This window comes from Hemiscyllium ocellatum, chromosome 12, assembly GCF_020745735.1.
Source record: "Hemiscyllium ocellatum isolate sHemOce1 chromosome 12, sHemOce1.pat.X.cur, whole genome shotgun sequence".
Lineage (NCBI taxonomy): Eukaryota > Metazoa > Chordata > Chondrichthyes > Orectolobiformes > Hemiscylliidae > Hemiscyllium > Hemiscyllium ocellatum.
This window is the reverse complement of record NC_083412.1, coordinates 25,409,822-25,437,194: the sequence shown is the minus strand read 5'-3', so window position 1 is coordinate 25,437,194 and position 27,373 is coordinate 25,409,822. Positions and strand designations below refer to the sequence as shown.

Below are 27,373 nucleotides of genomic sequence, written 5' to 3'. Positions count from 1 at the left end.
ATTGGCAACTTGTTGCTGCCCTGTGGGAACCTACTTTGACACCAGGAACTGCATAAAAGTTGCTGCAAGTTGCTCCTGGTGTTGAGACAGTGTCCCCGAATTTCTCAAGTGATTCTGCTGCATTTCTCACCAGCCCCCATGCCATTTGAGCCCATGCTGTCCAAGCCCCTATAAGGTTCTGCCCAACATTTCTATTATAAATACCTGGACAAATACTTCTGAATTTTGAAATACACTTTCATTTGCAAACATAATTACATCTAATCAGTTAATAGATAGATTCTTTCCTCTTGCAGCCAATTTGAACAGTAAAATGTAAACAGGATGGTGTAGCATTCTGGGCAGTTACAGCTTACATCATTGCTGTAATCAGTTAGGGAGGAATAATGAGGATGATAAATTAACAAATGCTGCTGAATACTGACAGACAGCCAAATGCTTTGCCAGCAGATGTTGTTCTTGGATTAGGATTCCTGTAGGCGAACTATAAATATCTAATTTTCTAATCCTCATGCAGTGACCAGTGTAACTATTTCAGAATTCAGTCAAAAAGAAAACATAGTTTATATAGAATGATTAAGTCTGCAGTTCTTTACAAACTTTTGGCGAAGTATTATCAAATCCTACCACTTGGAGTATAAGAAAATGGACAGTTTGGAACTATTTTCTGGACTAATTCAGATCATGTGCTGCAAGGAAAATAAAACAGTGTTAAATGTAATAAAATATGGCCACACAATTTGGCTCCGTAGTGCTCGTGTTGCAGTACAAGCACAGAAGCAAAATAGTATCTGCATTACTTCACTCAATTGTGGCAGGGTGTGCACATGCTGAACGTTCTCCTGGTCAGTCTGTTAGTACAAGTATTACAAAAATGCATGAGAAGTGTGCAGTGAAGTCTGCAAGACAGAGAGTCATAGAGATGTACAGCGTGGAAATAGACAATTCAGTCCAATTCACCTATTCTAGTCCTACCGGCCTGCACTCGGCCCATATCCCTCCAAATCCTTCCTATTAATATATCCATCCAAATGCCTTTTAAATGTTGCAATTGTATCAGCCTCCACCACTTCCTGTGGCAGCTCATTCCATACATGTACCACCCTCTGCATGAAAAAGTTACCTCTTAGGTCTCTTTTAAATCTTTTCCCTCTCATCCTAAACCTATGCCCTCTAGTTCTGGACTCCCCCACCCCAGGGAAAAGACCTTGTCTATTTATCCTTTCCATGCCTCACATGATTTTATAAACCTCTATAAGGTCACCCCCTCAGCCTCTGACGCTCCAGGGAAAACAGCCCTAGCCTATTCAGCCTCTCCCTATGGCTCAAATCCTCCAACCCTGGCAACAATCCTTTCCGAACTCTTTCAAGTTTCACAACATCTTTCCGATAGGAAGGAGACCAGAATTGCACAATATTCTGAAAGTGGCCTTACCAATGTCCTGTACAGCCGCATCATGACCTCCCAACTCCTGTACTCAATACACTGACCAATAACAGAAAGCATACCAAATTCCTTCTTCACTATCCTATCTACCTGTGATTCTACTTTCAAAGAGCTATAACCTGCACTCCAAGGTCTCTTTGTTCAGCAACATTCCCTAGGACCTTACCATTGAGTGTGTAAGTCCTGCTAAGATTTCCTGCTAAGAAATACAGCACCTCGCATTTATCTAAATTAAACTCCATCTGTCACTTCTCAGGCCATTGCTCACCTGATCAAGATCCCGTTGTAATCTGAGGTAACCTTCTTCGCTGACCACTACACCTCATCTGGTGTCATCTGCAAGCTTACTAACTATATCTCTGAAACTCATATCCGAATCATTTATATAAAAGACGAAACATAGTGGAACCAGGCACTCCACTGGTCACAAGCCTCCAGTCTGAAAAACAACCCTCCACCACCACTCTCTGTCTTCTACCTTTGAGCCAGTTCTGTGTGGCAGAATCAGATGTCGAATACAGCAAGATCCATCTCAACATTGAGATGGTGTCGCAAGGCAACAATGAGATGCCAATTGACCTGCATTATTGATTGTTACACACCTGGTTACTGCCGCAACTTATCTAATCTGTATTCAGCCTCCCATCTTACCAAGCATACCAAATAAGCAAGACATTGGGAAAACTTGTCAAGGAAACCAAGCCATGTATCTGAAGAATTCTGAGCTGCTTGCTCTTCACAACCTCCGTGCTGTATATTGAGCAACAACACCCCAGGACATGAGCTATGGGCTCCAGCCGAAAACACTTCTCCATCTTGCTTATTGGCATTGGAACCAGCTAACCCACCATCGCCATTCTGTCCTGTCTACTATTCACTGACAGTGTGCTCTGACAGCACAGACCTGCATTGCAGGGGGCACCAGCGATGAGCATCGAAGGGCTGCAGCGACTGGACCAGGCTGAAGCTCAGGGATGCTTGCGAGCTCACTCAGCACTCACTCACCCAGCGCCTCTCTGCATGCTCACAGCACCCCTAAATTGCCTGGCTAGGCTGTGCCGGGTACCTTACTGAACAGCAGTGTGCTACGTCAGTCTCACACCTGCTCCATGTGCCAGCAGTATATGCAGCAAACACACTGCATGTGCAACAAGCCGGCAGCCATGGATCCAAGTCAAAGGAAAGTAGTTCTCACTGAAATCCATCGAGGCAACCGTCAGTCAGGTATTACAACACGATCCATCAGAGGCAACCTCCCTAAGTGAAGCCATAGCCAAGATAGTGAGCTTGTCAGTTTAGTCCTCGTGACGAGAGCCTGGACAAGGTGTGGTACAGTAGAAAAGGCACTGAAAGATTTGCAAACATTGGGGACAACATTGGCCACTATCACTACAGAGCTAAATTGTATGGTCATATTTTATTACATTTAACACTGTTTTATTTTCCTTGCAGCACATGATCTGAATTTGTCCAGATACATCGCACTGGGTCATGATGAGATCTTTGTCCTTCCTTGATCAACATCCTTAACGTCTGTCTTCTCCTGTGTGTAAAGACATAGACAAAGACAATACAGTGGCATGGTTGTTAGTTTGTGGTTCCCACGTGGAAAAGAAAGAGGCGAGCATTTGAAAGGGAGTGAGGAAGCAGATCAGTGCATTCCAAATCATCAGAACCCTCCCGATATGGGAAGTTGAAGGGATAGGAGAAGAGTGGCAGTGTATTATGGGCTACTGTGAGGATGCTGGTACATGAGGGTTGATGGGAGGTGGGGGCAGTGTTAGATTGAATGTGGTTGACAAGAGAGATGAGTGTGATACTTAGCATGGCATAGCAGAGTGGTGACTGATCTTTTGAAACTGCTGGCTGATCCCTTTTGCTCTGGCTTAGCACTGATCTGGAAGATGATTTCAGACTAAGCTGAATAAGTCTGGTGGTGTGGCCTCCTCTGCCAGTCCACCGGGAGGAGGATACCTTCTCGTTGTACCATCCTGTCTACCAGGACCTGCAGGTCCCGGTTGGCAAAAGGCAGTGTCAGCTTTCTCTTCTCCATTCAGATGTTCAAATTCTGTCTGTCTACGAGGAAGGCATTTTCATCATGTCAGGGTGCACTGCAACAAGTACAAGTGATGCCACGGTCTTGGCAGATATCGGCTGAGTGGCACGTTATTCTGGAAATGGCACGTGGTAGGATGGGGCAGAAATGGGGATGTGAGAGATGCCATAGGAGCGTGCTGGTAAGTAATGAGGCAGATTTGGTAAGATATGGTGAAAGAACTTACTCGGTTAATGGTGAGGACCTCTTTAAGTATCAATTGGGACCTAGCCAAAAATCGCAATATTCAGCCGAGTGTGGAGATGAGGAAAGTATGTTTTGTACAGTGAGCAGTGATGATCTGGAATTCACTATCTGAAAGGGTAGTGAAAGCAGATTCCTTTGAATGGAAATTAAACATATACTTAAAAGGAAACATTGCAAAGCTGTGAGGATTCAGAAAGGCAGTGAATCATAAGATCCCTACAGTGCTGTAAGATGCCATTCCGTTCATCGAGTCTGCACCAACCCTCCGAAGAGCATCCCACTCAGACCCAGCCTATGCCCATAAACTAACATTTACCACGGCCAATCCACCTGACCTGCACATCTTTGGACTGTGGGAGGAAACTGGAGCACCCGGAGGAAACCCACCTGCACACAAGAAGAATGTGCAAACTCCGCAATTGCCCAAGGCTGGAATTAAACCTGGGTCCCTGATGCTGTGAAACAGCCATACTAACCACTGTGCCACCATGCTGCCCATGAAGGAATAAAGAGAGCAGAAAGCAGGCATAGATACAATGGGCTGAATGGCCTTTTCTGTTCAATAATAGCCAGGAAGACTAGCTGTAAGAAAAAATATTTTTCACCATCAAAAAACATCCGGTGGATTTACATAGATGGGGCCATCAGATGAAACAGCTCCACAGGAAAGGCAGCAGCCAAACAACAATACAAAAGTAGCTTTGAAGTAAAACTGGATCACAAAGGTACCTTATTGTAGAGCATCTTTGGCAAGTGATTCTACTGGGCTCAGCCAAGTTTTGTGTGACTGTGTGAACGTTTGGAGTTATTTGTTGTGTGTTGAATCAAGGGCCTATTACAAATCATTTTAAACACTGGCTGGGCCAGATTTATACTGCTGAGGTAAGTAAATCAAGTCAGGAACCAACTGGCTGGATCCACCTCGGCTTAAAGTGTCCAATCCTAGATAACCTTTGCTGTCGGGAGAGTGCAGGCTTGGCGGTGGGACCTACTTCGATCTGCTGGTCCCTAAAGTCGATAGGAGAAAGTGAGGACTGCAGATGCTGGAGATCAGAGTCAAGAGTGTGCTGCTGGAAAATCACAGCAGGTCAGGCAGCATCTGAGGAACTGGAGAATCGACATTTCAGGCAACATTCCTAAAGCTGATAGGCAGCCACAAGGGTGGGTTAGTTCTGAGGTGGGTTACTTATAAAGCCAAGCTCAGTTTTCTGGGAGTCTGCGTCAGCTGTGGTAAAAGCAGTTGGACTGCTTCACCAATTACCCTCTGGTTTACAACATGTTCGCTTATTGGAAAGCCTGTTCTCGATTACTGGCATTGTGTTCACATCAAATAGTAATGAAATACTCTAATTGCTCTCGACCCATGGGTGGCACTCCAGGATTAAGACTTCTGTGATGAAAGCTAATACCTTTCTATATATGGATAGTATTTCACTTTGTTTAAGGATTAAGTGGTTCTGTTAGCGCAGTATTATAAATGGCATTTAATTTGCAGGCTTAACTTTTTCATAGTGTATTAATTTTTTTTAAATCAAGATCCAAGACCCAGATCAACTATTAAATCCATGTTTAGCTAAGAGTTGTACATTTTTCAGTCAAGGCTTGGTAGTATGTCACTCACCACCCTCCCCCTGAAATAACTCCAGGAAGGCTTATATTCCATCACCAAATCACCCTTTATTTTCACTGTTAAAAATCACACAACACCAGGTTATAGTCCAGCAGGTTTAATTGGAAGCACACTAGCTTTCGGAGCGACGCTCCTTCATCGGGTGATTTATTTACACTGAGAGAGTCCTTGACACTCAGAGTGAACAGAACCTCTGACACCCCTCTTTTTACCTGTCAGACTGGGCTCCCCGATAGGTCCTCCTAATCTGGTCCAATCAGGGAACTCATGTTCTATGACGTCCACTGGCCGACCTTGTTACAATCACTACATCCCTCCCCCTCTGAGTCCGAGGACATATGGCTGGTTCTTTTTTTTTTGTAGCCCTCTCTGGGGTGTCTTAGGCACCGGTTCAGGTTCGTCCAAATCTGCCTCTGACGTGGGCAGCCCAGAGCACCTTGGAAGAAATTTGTTCTCTTCTTCAGGCAGCAAAGGCATCAAGGTGGTGACATCCACTGTGTCCATCTCGAATTCCAAGATATCTTCAACACTTGACGGAGATGGTGAACCCATGGATGCCAGAACAGGCAGTCGAGGTGCTGGGCACATTTTGCTCCCACATCGTTTGTGAGTCTGTAGCTTTGATATAGTCCATGTACATGTTCAGGACCATCGTACATACCCAAACTTTATATGTCACTGGAACTGACCTTGCATCGACCACGCCTCTCATCCATGCAGGGCCATTCCCGTGGTTCCTACACTAAACATCATCCCCTGAAGTAAACTGTCTTTCTCGCTTAGCAGAGTCATGTGTGCAGCATTGGCATTCCTGATGCTGTTTTACCATCCTCCCCAGGTCTGGGAAGATCAGATTTAACCTAGTGTGGAGTCTTCTTCCCATTAGCAACTCTGCTGGAGCTATCCCTGGAGAGGTGATCCTTTAATTAAATAGGAACTGGGACATATTGGTATCAAATGAAGATGTAGGCTCTTTCTTTAAGGCTGCCTTCAATGTTTGGACTGCTGTGTCTGCCAGACCATTGGATGATGGATTGTATGGAGCTGCCCTCATATGACAAATACCACTCAACTCAAACTCCCTGCTGGTAAATGATGATCAACACTTCTGGGAGTCCGTGTATTGCACGCAATGTTTCTAACGTCATCTCCGTGTTTGACGAATGCACTCTGTGCAGGTCTAGCCACTTTGAGTGGGCATCACAATGACTAAAAACGTTGAGCCCATGAAAGGGGCTGCACAGTCATCATGTAACCGAGTCCAGAGTTTATCCAGCCATTCTCACGAGTGTAGGGGAGCTGCTGATGGTAAGTTTTGTCTTTATTGGCACTTGGGGCACTACCCCACCAACGCAGCGTTGTCTGCATCTAATGCTGGCCACCAAATGTAATTTTTCATCAACATCTTCATTTTGGAAACCCCTTGGTGGAGTCCAACCTTTGTTGGGAACAATCACTCTTGCTTCCCATAATAACACGCTGTCCTCTGGTCTTGCTGGAACCACAAAGGTTTCAGTTCCAGATGTGACACCCTTTGATTTTCCCCGTCAACACCAATTGCTTCAGCTTTGCCAGGACTGGATCCTTCTACATCCAAAATCTGAAATTGTCAGCTGTGATTGGAGGTGTGTCCTGTCGATCAGCAAATTCAGCAGCCATACATTCTAGGCTAGGTTGCATTAACTTTGCTGTGTTACTTTGAATTTGGGTGACTGATAGGAGATATAACGGAGGCTCTTGAACTAACAACAAGGCTTAGAGTCACGGAGTCATAGAGTCGTACAACACGGAAACAGACTCTTCGGTGCAACCAGTCCATGCCAATCATAATTCCAAACTAAACTAGTCCCACCTGCCTGCTCCTGGTTCATATCCTTCCAAACCCTTCCTATTCATGTATCCATCCAAATGTCTTTCAAATGTTGTAATTGTGCCCACATCCACCACTTCCTCAGGAAGTTCATTCCATACGTGAACTACCCTCTCTGTAAAAAATTGCCCCTCATGTCCTTTTTCAAATCTCTCTCCTCTCACCCTAAAAATGTGCCCCCTAGTCTGGAAATCCCCCATCCAAGGGAAAAGACAACTCCCATTAACTCGATCTATACCTCTCATTATTTTATGAACTTCTGTCAGGTCACCCTTCTACCTTCTACGCTGCAGTGAAAAAAGTCCCAGCTTATCCAGCCATTCTTGATAAGTCAAGCCCTCTATATTCAGCAACATCCTGGTAAATCTCTTCTGAATCACTATTTTCTTCGGTGAAAGAACTTCAGAACAAAGGGGTGTAACCTTAAAACTGGAATTAAGCAAATCAGCAAACACTTTTTATACAAAGGGGAGTGGACGTATTCACTCTTTTCCCTGAAAAGGTGTTGCGGAAGGATGAATTTAAATTTTCCTGACTGAAATTGACAGATTCATTGGGTGATGACATCAGAGAGTCTGGGAATAAGGTGAGCAAAATACAGATTGTCCATTTTCTAACTGGATGCCAGAACAGGATCGAGGAGCAAAATGTCTTACTCCGGTTCAAGCAGTGAAGCAACAATGACAGTTGTGTAATTGTGTTGCACTTCGGTAAAACTTTATATGATGGCTGATGATTAAGATTTGCAGGTTTGTTGTGATTTAATGCAGCACTGTTGTAATGTCGGGGAGTTACTACTCAGGAGTAGTTAATGAAAGAGCCTGCTGTGAAACATGAATTTGTACTGCAGCATGTTTTGTGTTTAAGGGTTATGCACAATATAACATTGCAGGAAGCTTGATTTATGATGCAAATGAAAACGTCCAGATTTTCCATTTCAGTGATGTTGGCGCGTACTTGGAGCAGACTTCAGGGAGTCCCACACTTCTGTATTGTGATTCAGCATCCAATTTAAACGGAAAATATATGCAGCAGCATGGTTGCAATTTCAAGATAACCAATTAACCCCTTGAAAGTACAATGGCAGAGGAAAATTAACTGGGAGAGCTAAGGACTAGAGGGAGAATAGCTGGGAGAATGAAAAACAGAAACTAAGTGGCAGAGGGTGAGACAATGGGTACGCAAGAACTTGGGTAAGTAGAATTGGCAGAGAGGGATTTTTTGATTTAAAAAAAGAGTTAAATCACACCTGAACAAAAAAAAGCTACAAGTAGAAGAAAAGAAAATCCAAATTGAAACAGAGAATTAAAGTACAGTAAGTTGCCTTAGTTACTCTGAAGATCACGTCACTCTGATTAGTAATATACACAATGTAGAGAGTCACTAGAAGTACATGCGTAACCTTTCAATATTTTTAAGGCAAGATAGATAGATTCTTGATAACCAAGGGGATGAAAGTGATATGAAGAATTATAGAGTTGAGGCTAAAATCAGATCTTATTGAATGGCGAAGCAGGTTCAAAAGGCCAAGGGGTTACTCTTGTTCCTTGTTCATAGGTTCATAATAGCCACAATGTACGAGATGCACTTCCATAAGCTTCAATGAAAAAAAGTTTCTTTCCAACCATTATCCAAACAATTGCATTCTCACAGGTGCTAACTGATAATAATTAAAAACAAATGCCACAATTTAATCAGCTGATGAAGGAGCATCGCTCCGAAAGCTAGTGTGCTTCCAATTAAACCTGTTGGACTATAACCTGGTGTTGTGCGATTTTTAACTTTGTACACCCCAGTCCAACACCGGCATCTCCAAATCATGACCACAGTTTAATGGTTGCAATCTCTCTGGTTAGCTACCTCCAATTGTGGTGCCCTCAGTGTCGCCCTTCTGAGATTAGTTAATGCAACTTGATTGAATGGTGGGAAGTAAGAGCCAACTGTTTTATGAAAAGTGTGCTTTCATTCACTGACCATATTTATATTTGATGAATATGCTTGGCATTAGGATGTAGGCATTGCTAACCAGGATGGCATTTATTGTTCCTCCCTGGTGGTCCTGAAAGGGACCTTAGTCAGTTGTTGCAAGATTTATTTTAAAAGATAAAACATTAAGGGATTTGATCACCTGAGGTTGAATTTGTTGAAAGAATTCACTTCGCTGTACTTCTTTGCACAGCACCCAATGCAGTTTAATCCAGGAAAGGATGTTGGATTCCTCTTAGTGAAAAGGTTAAGAGTCAATTACATTCTGCCAGTTCTTATGCAGTTCATAATGAATAGTCCCAGAAGATATTTGTATCGTCAATAGTCACAGGTGAGGTGCTGTAAGACTGGAGGTGGGATAACTTGGTGCCACTGTTTAAGAAAGGTGGTAAGGACAAGCCAGTGTACTATAGACCAGTGACCCTGATGTTGGTGGTGGGCAAGTTGTTGGAGGGAATCCTGAGGGACAGGATGCACTTGTATTTGGAAAGGCAAGAACTGATTAGGGATAGTCAACGTGGCTTTATGTGTGGCAAATCATGTCTCACCAACTTGATTGAGGTTTTTGAAGAAGTAACAAAGAGGATTGATGAGGGCAGAGCGGTAGATGTGATCAATATGGACTTCAGTAAGGGGTTCAACAAGGTTTTCCATGGGAGACTGGTTAGCAAGGTTAGATCTCATGGAATACAGAAGAACTCACCATTTGGAATAGAACTGTCTCAAAGGAAGAAGACAGAAGGTGGTGGTGGAGGATTGTTTTTCAGACTGGAGGCTTGTGACCAGTGGAGTGCCACAAGATTCGGTGCTGGGTCCGCTACTTTTCATCATTTATATAAATGATTTGGAATTGAGCATAAGAGGTAGATGTTAGTAAGTTTGTAGATGACACCAAAATTGGAGGTGTAGACAGTGTAGAAGGTTATCTCAGATTACAACAGGATCTTGACCAGATGGGCCAATGGGCTGAGGAGTGGCAAATAGAGTTTAATTTAGATAAATGTGAGGTGCTGCGTTTTGGGAAAGCAAATCTTAGCAGGACTTATACACTTAATGGTAAGGTCCTAGGGAGTGCTGCTGAACAAAGAGACCTTGGAGTGCAGGTTCATAGCTCCTTGAAAGTGGAGTTGCAGGTAGATAGGATAGTGAAGAAGGCATTTGGTATGCTTTCCTTTATTGGTCAGAGTATTGAGTACAGGAGTTGGAACTTCATGTTGCGGCTGTACAGGACATTGGTTAGGCCACTGTTGGAATATTGCGTGCAATTCTTGTCTCCTGCCAAAGATGTTGTGAAACCTGAAAGGGTTCAGAAAAGATTTACAAGGATGTTGCCAGGGTTGGAGGATTTGAGCTATAGGAAGAGGTTGAATAGGCTGGGGCTGTTTTCCCTGGAGCGTCGGAGGCTGAGGGGTGACCTTATACAGGTTTATAAAATCACAAGGGACATGGATAGGATAAATAGATAAGGTCTTTTCCCTGGGGTGGGGGAGTCCAGACCTAGAGGGCATAAGTTTAGGATGAGAGGGAAACTATATAAAAGAGACCTAGAGGGAACTTTTTCACTCAGAGGATGGTACATGTATGGAATGAGCTGCCAGAGGAAGTGCTGGAAGCTGGTACAATTGCAACATTTAAAAGGCACGGGTATACGAATAGGAAGGGTTTGGAGGAACATGGGCCGGTACTGGCAGGTGGGACTAGATTGGGTTGGGATATCTGTCCGGCATGGTCAGGTTGGACCGAAGGGTCTGTTTTCATGCTATACATCTCTATGACTCCATACAAAACAGCTGTCGCAGAGCTCTTTATCTCAGCAAAATACAGTCTTAACTATTCTGCATATTTTAGAAATGCATTTCAAAGTACAACAAGGGAATAAACAAACATGTATATATAGCTAATAAAGAAACAAGTACAATTTAATATATAGGATATTAAGACCAGAATTATATTTACTGATGCAGTAAATTGGTCATCATCTAATATGTTCCATTTATTGAGTAAAAGGGTGGGGGGGGGGGGGGGGGGGGGAAACTGTTATTGCAAGATATAGTGACCATCAAGACTGATCCAATATCTGTCCTATTCAAGGGATGGGAGATGCTGTTTGGAGACCAGCCCATGTGTCTCTGCGACACTTCAAAGGCAAGTTTCAGCCCTTTTTTAAAGTGAAGGTGAAAGAATGATGAGAAAAGCTGTCATATACCAGGGAAGAGAAACTGTAATCTGCCATATAGATGGCACTGGCTCAAGCCACTTGAATTATCACTCAAGGTATTTGAACCATTTTGAGACCTGCTTTCTGCAGTATTACCTTTTGACAGGACACATTGCATTGTGTCAGTAACTCTATCGCCACCATTATTATGTGAACATATATTTTCAACCTAGGGATGAAAGCAATGTTGGCAATATTGCATTTGTTCTTATCTCTCGGTGCCCTGTGTTTGCAGTTGTTTTTAATTGTTGAAGTGATACTCCCAAAATGGGGCAAGTGAGGAATTTCAGCATGCAGTGACAGTGGGGAAAGATTGGGAAAGGGACTTGGCAATGACTGTGTTTCCACAGCATTGATGTTTTTATTCCATTCGGTCGCTCAGAACCTGAGGAAGGGAGGTTTAGGCCACCTTCATGAGTTGCTGCACGACAGTCGGTTTATATTGTACCAACAATGTTCTGGTACTGCTCGAGTGGATCAATTATGCAAAAGTGAGGTGCTGGAAATCCTGATGAAGGGCTTATGCCCGAAACGTCGAATTTCCTGTTCCTTGGATGCTGCCTAACCTGCTGTGCTTTAACCAGCAACACATTTTCTGCTGGAAATCAGAGTCTAGTTTAGAGTGGTGCTGGAAATGCACAGCAGGTCAGGCAGCATCCGAGGAGCAGGAACGTCAACGTTTCGGGCAAAAGTCCCTCGGACTCTCCCTCTTTATGGGCATTTAAACGGGCATTGGATAGGTATATGGAGGGTAGTGGGCTAGTGTAGGTCATGTGGGCTTGGATCGGTGCAACATCGAGGTCCAAAGGGCCTGTACTGCACTGTATTTTTCTATGTTCTCTGTTCTATCAGGAATGAGGCTGGGAGCCTCAGAGGTGGAGAGATAAATATGAGAGGGGTGGAGCTGGGGGGAAGGTAGCTGAGAGTGCAATAGGTGGATGGAGGTGGGGGGAAAGGTGGTAGTCAGAGGGGAGGGTGGAGCAGATAGGTGGGAAGGAAGAGGGACAGGTAGGACAAATCATGAGGGCGGTGCTGAGTTGGAAGTTTGGAACTGGAGTAAGGTTGGGGGGAGGGGGAATGGAGGAAATGAGGAAGCTGGTGAAGTACACATTGATGCCCTGGGGTTGGAGGGTCCTGAGGCGGAAGATGAGGCGTTCTTCCTCCAGGCGTCAGGTGGTGAGGGAGTGGTGGTGGAGGAGGCCCTTTTTGTTAACTGCCACTCTCATCTTTATTTGTTTCTTCGTTTGGTCACGTCCCATTTGAAACTTCTATATTCAGCTTAGTTCTATCTTGTTCTATCTTGTCTTATGCACCCTTTTCCTCTTCATCTTAATCTTTATGTCTTACATCTGAATTTGTTTGTTCTACGTTTACCCATTTGGGAACACACCTTGGCTGTATCTAAGTTATCTCCTTGTTAAAGGAGTCCCATTGTTACAATTTTGTCTGTCATTCCACTGACAACCTACAGTCAGAACAAATAATAGGACAGAGAGTGTGGGAAGAGTCAGGAATTTAACTTTAGGCACAGCAAATAAGAGGATAACTATGAAAGGAGGGACAGTCAATGCAGAACTAGGGAGAGGTTTTTACTTAAGTGCACACAGTATACAAAACAATGTAAATGAGCTTGCAGTGCAGATTGAAATTGGCAAGTCATCAGTCATTAGTGATCCCTCACAGACAAGGATGACGGTCTTCCACTCTCAGGGTGAGTCTGTAGGTGGCTGTAAAGTCTGATGTGGCTTCTACAGACTCGGCCACACTTGGGGCAAGAGGTAGTCATAGGGAGGAATGTGGGAGCATGCTCCTTACATTGTTTTTGCTTGATTTCCCCTTTTTCCCGACGGCATGTCTCTCTAGGTGCTTGATGCCTTCCCGGATGCTCCTCTTCCATTTTGGACAGTTTTGGGCCAGTGATTCCCAGGTGTCGCTGGGAATGCCACACTTAGCCATTGAGGCCTTGAGGGTATCCCTGAAGTGTTCCCTCTGTCCACACTAGGGATCATCTGTCGTTTTGGAAATGGGAGTAAAGCGCCTGCTTGGGGAGTCTTGTGTTAGTCATGAAGGTGATGTGCCCAGCCCATCACAGCCAAACTAGGGTGCTCAGTACCTCAATGTTGGCCTGGTTGAGGACAGCGGTATTGGTGTGTCTGTCTTCCCAGTGGATTCACAGAATCTTGCGCAGGCAGCACTGATGGTACTGGAGCAGGAAGTGTCTGCTATAGACTGTCCACATCTCAAAGCCATATAGGAGAGGGGGGAATGACCACACCTCCGAATGTCATGAGCTTGGTTTTGAATCTGATGTTGAGGTTGAGAGCTGTGCTAGCACTTTGAAGGCAGTTTTGAATCTCTTCACCAATGTATGCTTTGGTCAATAGAATACTCCCCAAGTATTGGAAGTGACGAATGTTCTTTAAGGCCTCCTGAAGGACCTTGATATTCAGGGGTTTGCTCTGCAGTGCTGGCCAGGTTGATGGAGGACCTTTGTCTTATGGATGTTCAGGGTGAGACCCATATTCTCATATGCCTCTGTAAAGCTGTTGACATGGTCTGGCATTCGTCCTCTGAGTTTGCACATATGCAAGCATCATCTGGGTACCGCAGCTTGATGGCACTGTTTGGGGTGACTTTGGTTTTGGCTTGAATGTAGTGGAGTTTGAATAATTTCCCATTATTTCTGTAAGTGAGCTCCAATCCTGTGGGGAGCTTGTCAGCAGCAAGGTGAAGCATTATAGTGAGGCAGATCGCTAACAGTGTTGGGCAATGGTGCAACCCTGCTTGACACTGGTCTGAATGGGGAATGGGTTGGTGCTGGAGCCATTTGTCATTACCACAGTTTCCATGTTGTTGTGGAGCAGGTGAAGAATGGTGACAAATTCCATAGTGCAGCCAAAGCAGAGAAGGGGGACACTCCATAATGCTTCCTGATTGATGGTGTCAAAGGCCTTTCTAAGGTCGAAGATGGCTATGTACAAGAGTTGGTTCTTTTCTCTGCATTTTTCCTACAGCTGTTGCAAGGTGAAAATCACATCTGTTGTGCCCCTCCATGGCCAGTAATCACACTGCGATTCTGGGAGGAGTTCCTCAACCACAGGGAGGAGACAGTTGAGGAGGACCTTGGCAATGACTTTTGCAACAGTCGGGGGCAGGGAGATTCTCCAGAAGTTACCACATCGGAGCTGTTCCCTTATTTGAAAATGCTCATGACTGTGGCATCTCAGAGGTCTGCCGGGATGTTCTTCTCCTTCCAGATAATGCAGACAAGGGAGTATCGCTGTCAGCAGGAACTCTTTGCCTCCACATTTCAAAGCCTCAGCAGGCATGCCATCTGTTTCAGCAGCCTTGTTCTTAAGCTGGCAGATGGCCTTCGGACAGGGCTGAGGCGTTGCTGAGTTTGTGGCGTGTAGCATGCTGTGGGATACGGCCGAGGATGCTCAGAACAATGACAGAACCCTAGATGATGAGGTCTCTGAAGCGTTCCCCCAGCATTGTCAGATGACTTCTTTGTTTTTCATACGAATCACTCCATCCTTGGCCAGCAGCCTGCCTTTGGTGTTTGATCTGTAAGTGGTCATGACGTTTTCAAGAATGACATGAATAGACATTTTGTTAGGTGAGGCTATGAAGGTATATCAAGTACCCTGAGTAAATGATGTTGAGGTGCAGATCAGCTATGATATCACTGAGTAATGTAAAAGAATCGAGGGGCCACATAGCCACTTGCTGCCAGCTTCCATCCCCAGAAGAAACTTAACCTTTTATTCTTTCTCACAATGACAGACAGCAAGATTAAAAAAAAAGTAGGACAATAGTTTAAACTATTGCTCAGTTCTCCCATTCAACCATCATGTTGCCAAGCTTTCAGAAGTTGTTTTTTAAAATTGTATTTGCAATTTATTTAAGAAAACTTAAAAAAACAAATTACAGGATTTATTTCTTCAGTGAATCACGAGCACAATAAAAAGCAAACAGACTAAAAGCAATGAGAGAGTTTGTATTTATCTAGAACTTTTCACAACCTCAGCTTGTCCTAAAATGCTTTCAAACGGAATTGCTCTTATTTTGAACTATAGGGAAAGAATCATAGAATCCCTACAGTGTGGAAGCAGTCAACACTGATCCTCTGAAGACCATCCCACCCAGACCCATAACTCTATCCTATGACTGAAACCTTGCATTTCCCATGGCTAATCCACCCAGTCTGCACATCCCTGGACACAATGGGGAATTTACCATGGCCAGTCTAACTAACTTGCACATCTTTGGATTGTAGGAGGAAACAGGAGAACCTGAAGGCAAACCATGTGGACATGGGGAGAATGTGCAAACTCCATGCAGCCAGTTGCCGGAGGCTGGAATCAAACCCGGGTCCCTGGTGTTGTGAGGTAGCAGTGCTAACCACTGAGTCACTTGTCAACCCATTTTGTTTAAGGAAGATGAGATAAGATATGAGCTGGGATTAAAATCCTGATATGTGGTGCTGAGTCTGGAACCAGACATGGTCCTATCAACTTCTGAATTTTGCAGGTGAGTGTACGATCTTCAGGCAGCAATTGGAAAAGTCGCCATATCAAAGAGCTTTGAAATTAACCCCGAATTCTGACTTGAACAGCCAGTACATGTGTATTCCAAGCTCTCTCTAACGGTTCAGGGTCAATGAGGTGAGATGCCTGCAGGGAGTGGTTATTTAGTGAAATGGATCTCCCCAGAAGTACTTAAGCATTACAGGGTTTTTGGCCATCCACAGTGAAAGACATATGTTTCCAAAATTAGTTTTGAAGTCTGAAGGCACACACTTCTGTATGCTACATCTCTCGAATAACAGTGCACAATCTTGCAATGTAGAGAAGGTGGAGCTGCAGCAAGAGGAAGATATAGGATACTCAGCATTCTCCAATGAGAAGAGAAGGAAGAGGATAAAAAGCAAGATGTAGCTACATGCCTGCAGCCGCACACCTGGATGGCAGCTTCATCCGGGTACATGTCACTGTATGTACACATGAAGCTGTCCAAGAATCTATGCCTAGATTAGAGTGGTGCTGAAAAAGCACAGCAGGTCAGGCAGCATTCGAGGAGCAGGAAAACCGACGTTTTGGGCAAAAGGCCTTTAGTAGGAATGAAGGCAGGGAGCCTCCGGGGTGGCGAGATAAATGGGAGAGAGTGGGACCCTGGAGGCTCCCTGCCTTCATTCCTGATAAAGGCCTTTTGCCCGAAACGTCAATATTCCTTCTCCTCAGATGCTGCCTGACCTGCTGTGCTTTTCCAGCGCCACTCTAATCTAGATTCTGATCTCCAGCATCTGCAGCCCTCACTTTTGGCAAGAAATTATGCCCACCATTTGTCTGCTTCTCCTGCACATTCCTGCCTCCCCTCTTTCCCACCTGACCCTGGACACAATTCAGTCAAATAGTTAATGTTCTCACTCTGTTCTCCTTACAAAAGCTGATTCTATCATTTCAACTAAAGGCTCCAGACCAGGGTGAGCAGGGAAATGTAACAAATGAGATTGAGGAGCGCAAGTAAAATGTGTGATTTACTTAAAAAATAAACATTACAGCAACATCTTTAAAATTGCCACACATGACCTTATGAATCTCGCTGGGCATTTACCAAGTCTTTTTCATCCATTTCCTCTTCGCTTTAAATGGTGCAACCCTGTGGTTTCAGCTGAGTTGAAGCACAGTTTTGCTTTCCCTTCTCTGACGGATGTTTGCCTCAGCAGATAGGCCCTGGGTTTTCCTGAGTCATGGCCTAGAGGACTCAACATTGAGCTACAGCCCGGTGGACTCAACATTGAGTTACAGACTGGTGGACTCAACATTGAGCTACAGCCCGGTGGACTCAACATTGAGTTACAGACTGGTGGACTCAACATTGAGCTACAGCCCGGTGGACTCAACATTGAGCTACAGCCTGGTGGACTCAACATTGAGCTACAGCCTGGTGGACCCAACATTGAGTTACAGCCCAGTGGACCCAACACTGAGCTCCAGCCCAGTGGACCCAACATTGAGTTACAGCCCGGTGGACCCAATATTGAGTTACAGACTGGTGGACTCACCACTGAGCTACAGCCCGGTGGACTCACCATTGAGCTACAGCCCAGAGGACTCAATGTTGAGCTCCAGACCAGTGGATCCAACATTGAGTTACAGCCCAGTGGACCCAACATTGAGTTACAGCCCGGTAGACCCAACATTGAGCTCCAGACCAGTGGATCCAACATTGAGCTGCAGCCCAGTGGACTCAACATTGAGCTACAGCCCGGTGGACCCAACATTGAGTTACAGCCCGGTGGATCCAAAACTGAGTTACAGCCCGGTGGACCCAAAATTGAGTTACAGCCCGATGGACTCAACATTGAGTTACAGCCCGGTGGACCCAACATTGAGTTCAGCCTGGTGGACCCAACATTGAGCTACAGCCCAGAGGAGTCAAACACTAAAGACAATCAGATGCAATTTGTTCCATCATTTGTTACAAATTGAGAAAAAAATTCATAACTTTATGGATTTTGAGACGACTGTGCTCATTCGATTTACCCAGGAACTGCAGGCATAAAATGAAGAGCCACCAACAATTTTGGCAGCGTTTAGCTAATTTTGGTCATTCTTACGTGCATCTTGTTCAGTTTAAATTAGCGAGCTACAATTTTTTTTGAATCGCGCTTTCCAAAGTGCTCGCACATGTGTGGACAGGGCTGGAGAGAACTGAATCTGAGGTTAGTGCGGTCTTCCGACTAGAAACAGCTGCAATTCCTTCCCTTGTGTTCAGCAATGTCATCTCGGTGGCGAGGAAGGGGTCAGAGCATTCCTTCAATCAGATTCCGAGCGTGATGTGTCAGTGACTTGAGAGTTGTCGTCAGTTGAAAACCCCCCCGTGAAGAGCCACCTGCAGTGCAAAAGGGTTTAAAATCATGAACTATCTTCCTGCAGTCTGGTCCGAGCTGCAGGCAGTGCCGACTGTACGCTGTCTCTAGTCTGACCTGAAACAACGTGAAATAGGCTCTCCACGAAAGATGGTCGACGTTGCTTATCAAGTGGAGAGCATAAGGCGCAGCAGCACCTGAGAATATTGACATGAACCTGGAGTCTCTAAGCTGGTGTGAGGGCGAGAGTTCTTGGTTGGTTTCACGGAAGTTCATTCGAGTTCCATCACTTTGGCGTTGCAACTGACTGCAGCAGCCGGTGTATGTGGATTGTCTATGCATAAGCTATGGCAGACTCTGTGTTTTTTGAAAAGCAGGTTACCTGTGCGGTAAGTGATTGCTTTAATGTGAAATTCCGTGAGTACTGACAATTTCTCCCTCTACACCCTTTGGGGAGCTGGCCTGTTATTTTCGTATTATTCGGCGTTGTGTTATTTAATTTGCCACTGTCATTAAAAGTTCTGCTATTCTGTGTGAGCACAGTTGCTCACACGCACTGTGTCCATTTGAGAATTAGCAGGGTGTTTGTTGGATGCAAGAGTGATTGACCAACTTGGTGTTGAAAGGCAGCAATCTGATTAATTTAACGTGGTATGCTTTCCATTTCCTCTGTTACAGTGACGAACACTGCAGACTTCTGACATCAGAAAATTCTGCAATTATTCACATTTCCTGCAGGCTTTACAAAAAAAACCCCAAATGCTGACGAGCCAAGCTTAGCTGTTGGGAACCGGGGCAGCGTGCTGCTCTGATGTATGAAAGAACTCCCTTACTTGTGGAAGATCCTGGGTGGACTTTAACAAATCCTTTCTGTGTAGTCCTGGTCCCACAATTTACCAAAGTCAACATCACCAAGTTGGTCAAAGTGAACATACTTTGAGAATATCCTGTTATCTTAAGTATTTGTAACAGCAATAGTATGTGATGGATGGCAGTTGTAGGAAGAGGGGAGAGTCTCAGATACAGTCACATAGATGGCTTAACTCCAGGAAAGGTAAGAGAGATAGGCAGCTAGTGGAGGAGCCTTCTGTGGCCATTTCAAACAGGTATGCTGTTTTGGAAAATGTAGGGGGTGATGGATTCTCAAGGGAACGTAGCACGAACAGCCAAGTTTCTGGTATTAAGACTGGCTCTAATACAAAGGGGGTACATCGGGTTCCAAGAAATCAGTTATGTTCGGAGACTCTCTAGTCTGAAGTACAGACAGACGTTTCTGTGGCCAGCAGCGAAAAATCAGAATGGTGTGTTGCTTCCCTGGTGCCAGGATCAAGGATGTCTCAGAGAGGGTGCAGAATGTTCTCACGGGCAAGGCCAGCAGGAGGTCATTGTCCACATTGGAACCAATGACGTAGGAAGGAAAAAGGTTGAGATTCTGAAGGGAGATTACAGAGAACTAGGCAGGAGGTCCTTGAGAGTTGTGATCTATGGAATATTCCTGGTGCTACGAGCGAGTGAGAGCCGGAATAGGAGGATAGAGCAGATGAATGCATGGCTGAGGAGTTGTCTATGGGAGAAGGATTCACATTTTTGGATCATTGGAATCTCTTCTGGGTAGAAGAGACCTGTACAAGAAGGACAAATTGCACCTAAATTGGAAGGGGACTAATATACTGGCAGGGAGATTTGCTGGAGCTGCTCGAGAGGACTTAAATGAGGAAGGTGGTGGGGGGGTGGTGGGACCTAGAGAGATGGTGACGAAAGAGATCAATCTGAGACTGGTACAGTTGAGAACAGAAGCAAGTTAAACAGTCAGGGCAGGCAGGGACTAGGTAGGACTAATAAATTAAACTGCATTTATTTCAACGCAAGGGGCCTAACAGGGAAGGCAGATGAACTCAGGGCATGGTTAGGAACATGGGACTGGCTCAGGGATGGGCAGGACTGGCAGCTTAATGTTCCAGGATACACGTTACAGGAAGGATAGAAAGGGAGGCAAGAGAGAAGGGGGAGTGGCATTCTTGATAAGGGGTAGCATTACAGCTGTACTGAGGGAGGATATTCCCGGAAATACATCCAGGGAAGTTATTGGGTTGGAACTGAGAAATAAGAAAGGGATGATCACCTTATTGGATTGTATTAGAGACCCCCTAATAGTCAGAGAGAAATTGAGAAACAAACTTGTAAGGAGATTTCAGTTATCTGTAAGAATAATGTGGTTATAGTAGGGGATTTTAACTTTCTGAACATAGGCCGGGACTGCCATAATGTTAAGGGTTTAGATGGAGCGGAATTTGTTAAGTGTGTACAGGAAAACTTTCAGTATGTGGATATACCTACCCGAGAAAGTGCAAAACTTGACCTATTCTTGGGAAATAAGGCAGGGCAGGTGACTGAGGAGTCAGTGGGGGAGCATTTTGGGGCCAGCGACCATAATTCTATTAGATTTAAAATAGTGATGGAAAAGGATAGACCAGATCGAAAAGCTGAAGTTCTAAATTGGAGAAAGGCCAATTTTGACGGTATTAGGCAAGATCTTTGGAAAGCTGATTGGGGGCAGATGTTCGCAGGTAAAGGGACGTCTGGAAAATGGGACGCCTTCAGAAATGAGATAACAAGAATCCAGAGAAAGTATATTCCTGTCAGGATGAAAGGAATGGCTGGGAGGTATAGGGAATGCTGGATGACTAAAGAAATTGAGGGTTTGGTTAAGAAAAAGAAGGAAGCATATGTAAGGTACAGACAGGATAGGTCGAGTGAATCCTTGGAAGAGTATAAATGCAGTAGGAGTTAACTTAAGAGGGAAAGCAGGAGGGCAAAAAGGGGACATGAGATAGTTTTGGCAAATAGAGTTAAGGAGAATCCAAAGGGTTTAAACCAATACATTACGGACAAAAGGGAGAGAATAGGGCCCCTCAAAGATCAGCAAGGTGGCCTTTGTGTGAAGCTGCTGAAAATGGGGGAGGTACTAAACAAGTATTTTGCATCAGTATTTACTGTGGAAAAGGATATGGAAGATATAGACCATTGCAAAATAGATGGTGACACCTTGCAAAATGTCCAGATTATAGAGGAGGAAGTGCTGGATGTCTTGAAATGCATAAAGGTAGATAAATCCCCAGGACCTGATCAGGTGTACCCTAGAATTCAGTGGAAAGCTAGAGAAGTGATTGCTGGGCCCCTTGCTGAGATATTTGCATCATCGATAGTCACAGGTGAGGTGCCGGAAGTTTGGAGGTTGGCTAACGTGGTGCCACTGTTTAAGAAGGGTGGTAAAGACAAGCCAGGGAACTATAGACCAGTGAGCCTGACCTCGGTGGTGGGCAAGTTGTTGGAGGGAATCCTGAGGTACAGGTTGTATATGTATTTGGAAAGGCAAGGACTGATTAGGGATAGTCAGCATAGCTTTGTGCGTGGGAAATCATGTCTCACAAACCTGATTGAGTTTTTTGAAGAAGTAACAAAGAAGATTGATGAGGGCAGAGCAGTAGATGTGATCTATATGGACTTCATTAAGGCGTTCGACAAGGTTCCCCGTGGGAGACTGCTTAACAAACTTGGATCTCATGGAATAAAGGGAGAACTAGCCACTTGGATACAGAACTGGCTCAAAGGTAGAAGACAGAGGGTGGTGGTGGAGGGTTGTTTTTCAGACTGGAGGCCTGTGACCAGTGGAGTGCCACAAGGATCAGTGCTGGGTCCTCTACTTTTTGTCATTTACATAAATGATTTGGATGCGAGCATAAGAGGTACAGTTGGTAATTTTGCAGATGACACCAAAATTGAGGTGTAGTGGACAGTGATGAAGGTTACCTCAGAGGACAACAGGATCTTGACCAGATGGGCCAATGGGCCGAGAAGTGGCAGATGGAGTTTAATTCAGATAAATGTGAGGTGCTGCATTTTGGGAGGACAAATCTTAGCAGGACTTATACATTTAATGGTAAGGTCCTAGGGAGTGCTGCTGAACAAAGAGACGTTGGAGTGCAGGTTCATAGCTCCGTGAAAGTGGAGTTGCAGGTAGATGGGATAGTGAAGAAGGCATTTGGTATGCTTTCTTTTATTGGTCAGAGTATTGAATACAGGAGTTGGGACATTATGTTGTGGCTGTATAGGGCATTTGTTAGGCCACTGTTGGAATATTGCATGTAATTATGGTCTCCTTCCTATCAGAAAGCTGTTGTGAAACTTGAAAGTGTTCAGAAAAGGTTTTCAAGGATGTTGGCAGGTTGGAGGATTTGAGCAGGGAGAGGCTGAACATGCTGGGGCTGTTTTCCCTGGAGTGTTGGAGGCTGAGGGGTGACCTTACAGAGGTTTACAAAATGATGAGGGCCATGGATAGGATAAATAGGCAAAGTCTTTTCCCTGGGGTGAGGGAGTCCAGAACTAGAGGGCATAGGTTTAGGGTGAGAGGGGAAAGATATAAAAGGGACCTAAGGGGCAATTTTTTCACACAGAGGGTGGTACGTGTATGGAATGAGCTGCCAGAGGATGTGGTGGAGGCTGGTACAATTGCAACATTTAAAAGGCATTTGGATGGATATATGAATAGGGAGAGTTTGGAGGAATATGGGCCGGGTGCTGGCAGGTGAGATTAGATTGTGTTGGGATATCTGTCCGGCATGGATGAGTTGGACTGAAGGGTCTGTTTCCATGCTGTACATCTCTATGACTTTGACTCTAAGTATCCCCTCCTTGCATCTTCATTATTGTGTCTGCTATCTGTTTGGTGCACTGCCACTACATCAAGGTTTTGAAAATGTTTCAACCAAACATAAGGATTTCCATCACCTAGGTAAGGACCAGTAGAGATATGGGAAGACTATCACCTTCTGATTGTCTGCCAAGTCACACGGTAATATGTGCTTGACATATATTGGTATTCCTTCCCTGTGTTTTGGGTCAAAATCCTGAAACAGCCCTGTGGGTGAATTCTCAACAAAGATTCAGGAAGAAGACCCACCATCACCTTTCCTCTTGTAGCTTTGGGATGGTTTGTAAATGATAGTAACGTTCTAGTGATGCTCACATTCTGAGAATTATTAATTGAAAACAATCAGACCTCATTGGATAATCATTGCTTTGGGATACAGCATCGTACCCAGAATAACTGTTTAGTGACATGGGATACATTACACATTTTGTCCTAAAGTGATCATGTGAGTAGTTTTATAAATACTTAAGGATTTTTTTTTCTCTGCCAGTACATAAACACTGGTGATGAAAGGAATGGGCTAAATCTCCCCTCCACTCTATGTGGCTTGTTGTACTGCAGTCTTGTTTTTCACCATTCAGTTTACTGCCTTACATATAAAAAACCTGCAACAATTATTTTAAAAAGAGTCCTGTTGCCAAGGAGATGCCAGATAGTGTACAGTACTTCAAGTGAATGGAACCTATTCAGGAGAGCTCAGCTGCAAGTTTTGTTTATGAAATAATCCCAACATGTCTCTGTTTTATGCATTCACACATACCAGTGCTCACCTGAATTGAAACGTACTGTAAATTGGCTAACCTCAAATATTCTCTGATTACAATCATCCATCTAGTGTTTTATATGGACACTTTAACATGGATATCTGCCAATCTGTGTCATTTTGGCAATTGAGCTTTACTCAGTGGTTTCTGTTGTTGAGCTTGTGCTTGGGTTTATGGGTTACAGTTGGACTAAAGTGTTCCATGGTCTCCATTATTCTAATAGCTTGGTACATGGAATAATAACCTCCTTTTCTCTTGTTGGAGAGTGCTGATAACATTTCTTCCATCACTTAAATGGTACAAGCAGCAAAGATGTAACATACAAGATTGATATTTTTCTGCGCAAGTTGCAGTCAGTTGTCCTACTCACTTTAGAGTGCTTACTAAATGCATTTACTCCATGTACCATTTTGGACTGCAAATCCATTGGAAATATCTGTATTGGGGTTCAGTTTGTCTCATGACAAGCCCTCACAGTTAAGAAATTTAAGTCAGAGATATGCAAACAAATAGGTGTAATGTCCCTCTTTCCAGACTGTACAATGGTAGTAGTAATATCAAAAAAGGAATACTTCTTTAAATAATGTAAAACTTTAAATATTGACATTCAGATAGACTTGGACATACTCATATAAGGAATGCAGAAACATTGCATGCAGATACAGCTATCAATTAGGAAAGGTAATGGAATGTTGGCCTTTATTGTAAAAATAAGAATGACCTGCTACAATTGAATAAGACTTTTGGTAAAACCACACCTGGAGTACTGTATGTGGTTTTGGTCTCCGTGTCTATGAAAGGATAGATATTTTCTATTCAGCCTATTCAAAGATGTTATTACACAGACTCTGGAGGAGGTAGTATTTCAACCCAGGCTTCTTGGCTGAGAGGTAAGGACATTACCTCTGCCCCACAAGAGCCTGCCCTATGCAAAGATAATCTGAACTGGGAAGCAGTGCAGCAACAGTTCATTAGATTGGTTCCTGGGATGAGAGGGTCCTCCCAGGAAGAGAGACTAGAATCTATATTTTCTGAAGAATAAGAAGTGATCTAATTGAAACATTCAGGGCTATAAACATGGTGGCTGAGTGGTTGGCAGTGTTGCCTCCTAGCACTAGGGTCCCAGGTTCGATTCCAGTCTTGAGTGACCGTCTATGTGGGTTTTCTCTGGGTGCTCCGGTCTCCTCCCATAGACCAAAGATGTGCAGGGCAGGTGAACTGGCCATGCTAAATTGTCCATAGTGCATTAGTCAGAGGGAAATGGGTCTATGTGAGTTACTCTTCGGAGGGTCGGTGCGGACATGTTGGGCCAAATGGCCTGCTTCCACACTGTAGGGAATCTAATCTAGTCATTAAGGGAATAGATATCAAGAGGTTATTTCCCTTAGTATGAAACCAAGAACACAGGGAAATGGTCTTGGGGTAAGGGATTAATAACTTAGACTCTATGAGGAGAAATCTCTACTCAGATGGCTGTAAATATTTGGAATTCTCTACCTTAGATGCTCCATTGTTGAGAATATTGAACATTGAGATCAGTAGAGTTATATAGGACCTTTTTGATGTAATAAAACTTCCCAGTCCGTTCACTGGAATGTAATCAAATAAAGTAACACACAGAGCCACATAAGGACCTTTTAGGAAAGTTCATTTTGGTGTAAATTAACTTGAAAAATTGATGGCAGCAGTAGATTTTAAGGAGCATCCTAAAAGAGACAAGTGAGATGGAGAGAGTTGATGAGACAATTCCAGAGCTTAGTGAGTGCCAGGACAGCTGAAGGCATGGTGGCCAATGGTGGAATGACAAAAAAAGGGCAATTAAATCAAAAGACTGCTGATGTAGTAATCTGAAATAAAAACAGAAAATGCGGAAAATACTCAGCAGGTGTGGCAGTGTCTGTGGAGAAAGCAACAGAATTGATGTTTCGAGTCAAACCTTTGTATTGTTTGCAAAATGTTAATTCTGTTTTTCTCTTTAGAAATGCCGTCAGAATTGCTGAGTTTCTCCAGGGCATTCTGTTGATAAAAATTACAAGAGTGCAGAGTTTTCAGAGGGTTGAAAGGTTGGAGGAATCTATAAGATGTCAGCTATGAAGAGATTTGAAACAGATGTGAGAATATGAGGATCAAGAGCTGTCAGTCTAGCCAATGTACATCAGCAAGCATAGCAGTAACAGATGAATGGGCTTTGATGCATAGTAGGATACACTGGACAGATTTTGGATTAACTTGTATGGATGGAGAGTACAGGTTGAGAGGCAGACCAGAGTAGGCTTGCAAATATTTAACCTGGAGATACCAAGGGCACAAATAAAGCTTTGAGATAAGGAAGCTACAATAATGAATTACCTGTTTGCTGTGCATGCAGTCTACTTTACAAGATGCATTAAAGTTGAGGCTGCTGATGAGCTTGAATAGCATGCCAACGTTTCCAATCCAGGCATTATGCGGTAATATGGAAAACTACTTTATGTTGGTTGGCACCCTTGGAATTCTAGAACAATACTAGCATGAGATGATGTGGTCCCAGCATGGAGCCTCACTCCATGACTAGTAGTGTAAGTTATGTCAAGAAAACGGATGGTAGATAGATTGGACAAGTTAAGCTGAGAAAATGATGAGAGAGGAATGACTGGGCTGAAGGAAAAGGGTCAGTGTCAAGGATGAAAAGCAACTCAGCAGATGGTTTCAATCTTTCTGTCAAAAATGTTCATAAATTTGCCATACTTATTGGTGGATGTGAGAGTGGACAGAGAAGGGAGAGGCGGTTAAGGAAACAATTAGGATTGCAAGAGAGAAGCCAGGGATTACCTATGCTTTCCAAGATGGTCCTAGAATATTGTTTGTTTGATTCAAGCATGTAAGAAGGTGGCCTGATCACACAATGCAAGCTTGTCAGGAATAGCGAATCCAGTTAAGTGTGAGATATGTTTAATCATCATTCTTTGTTTGTTGTAAGAAAAAAATAGGTGTTTTACCAAGGGGGTTGCCTGAGATGTGAGTAAAGGTTTTATTTGGGACAAAATGGACAAATAGTGCTGATTAGCTGTAGATGTGTTGTTGCAGATGGAGTGCAAACGGCTGGGCAGTTGGAATTTAGAATGTGCAGTTCCAAATTATTTGAAGGAGAGCATTTTTAGGGATCAACACAGAGAAGATGGGTTGGAAAGGTGGACATTGAAGTGGATGAAGATTGAAACCATGGAATTTAAGGACCCAGGGGAGATGGTATATTTGAGTGGGTGGCCATGTTTTGGAAATGATAATTGAATTCAGAGGACAGCTGGAAAGGGGAGTGCTGAGAATAAGAATAAATCACAAAGCATATGGAATTGCTCAGTGGAGGGTTAGTGGAAGCAAAAGTAAGAGGATATCTTTGCAAGTAATTTTAGGGCACGGCATTATTATCAGGCAAAAGTATTCGGCAAACAAATGCAAAATGTTGGCAAACACAAAACACAGTGACATTGAAACAAAGTCATTTTGTGGGTGGTTGGGTGATTTTGTTTTCTGTCTCCACTTCCAAATATACATAAACCTCTCCTGAAGATCCTGAGTGTATTCTAGAAAT

General features: G+C 43.9%; 1 protein-coding gene across 3 annotated transcripts in view; it reads left to right on the top strand.

The window, feature by feature from the left end:
* Window positions 1–27,373, top strand: part of LOC132820986 (rho GTPase-activating protein 6) — a 535,965-nt gene that overhangs the window by 201,588 nt on the left and 307,004 nt on the right. The window contains exon 1 of one of the 3 annotated variants that reach the window (XM_060833424.1): window positions 18,332–18,716. The exons of the other annotated variants lie outside the window; for them this stretch is intronic. Coding sequence (XP_060689407.1) covers window positions 18,675–18,716 — 42 coding nt within the window. The 5' untranslated portion in view covers window positions 18,332–18,674. Of the gene's footprint in view, window positions 1–18,331; window positions 18,717–27,373 lie in introns of those variants that run through there. 3 annotated transcript variants of the gene reach the window in all.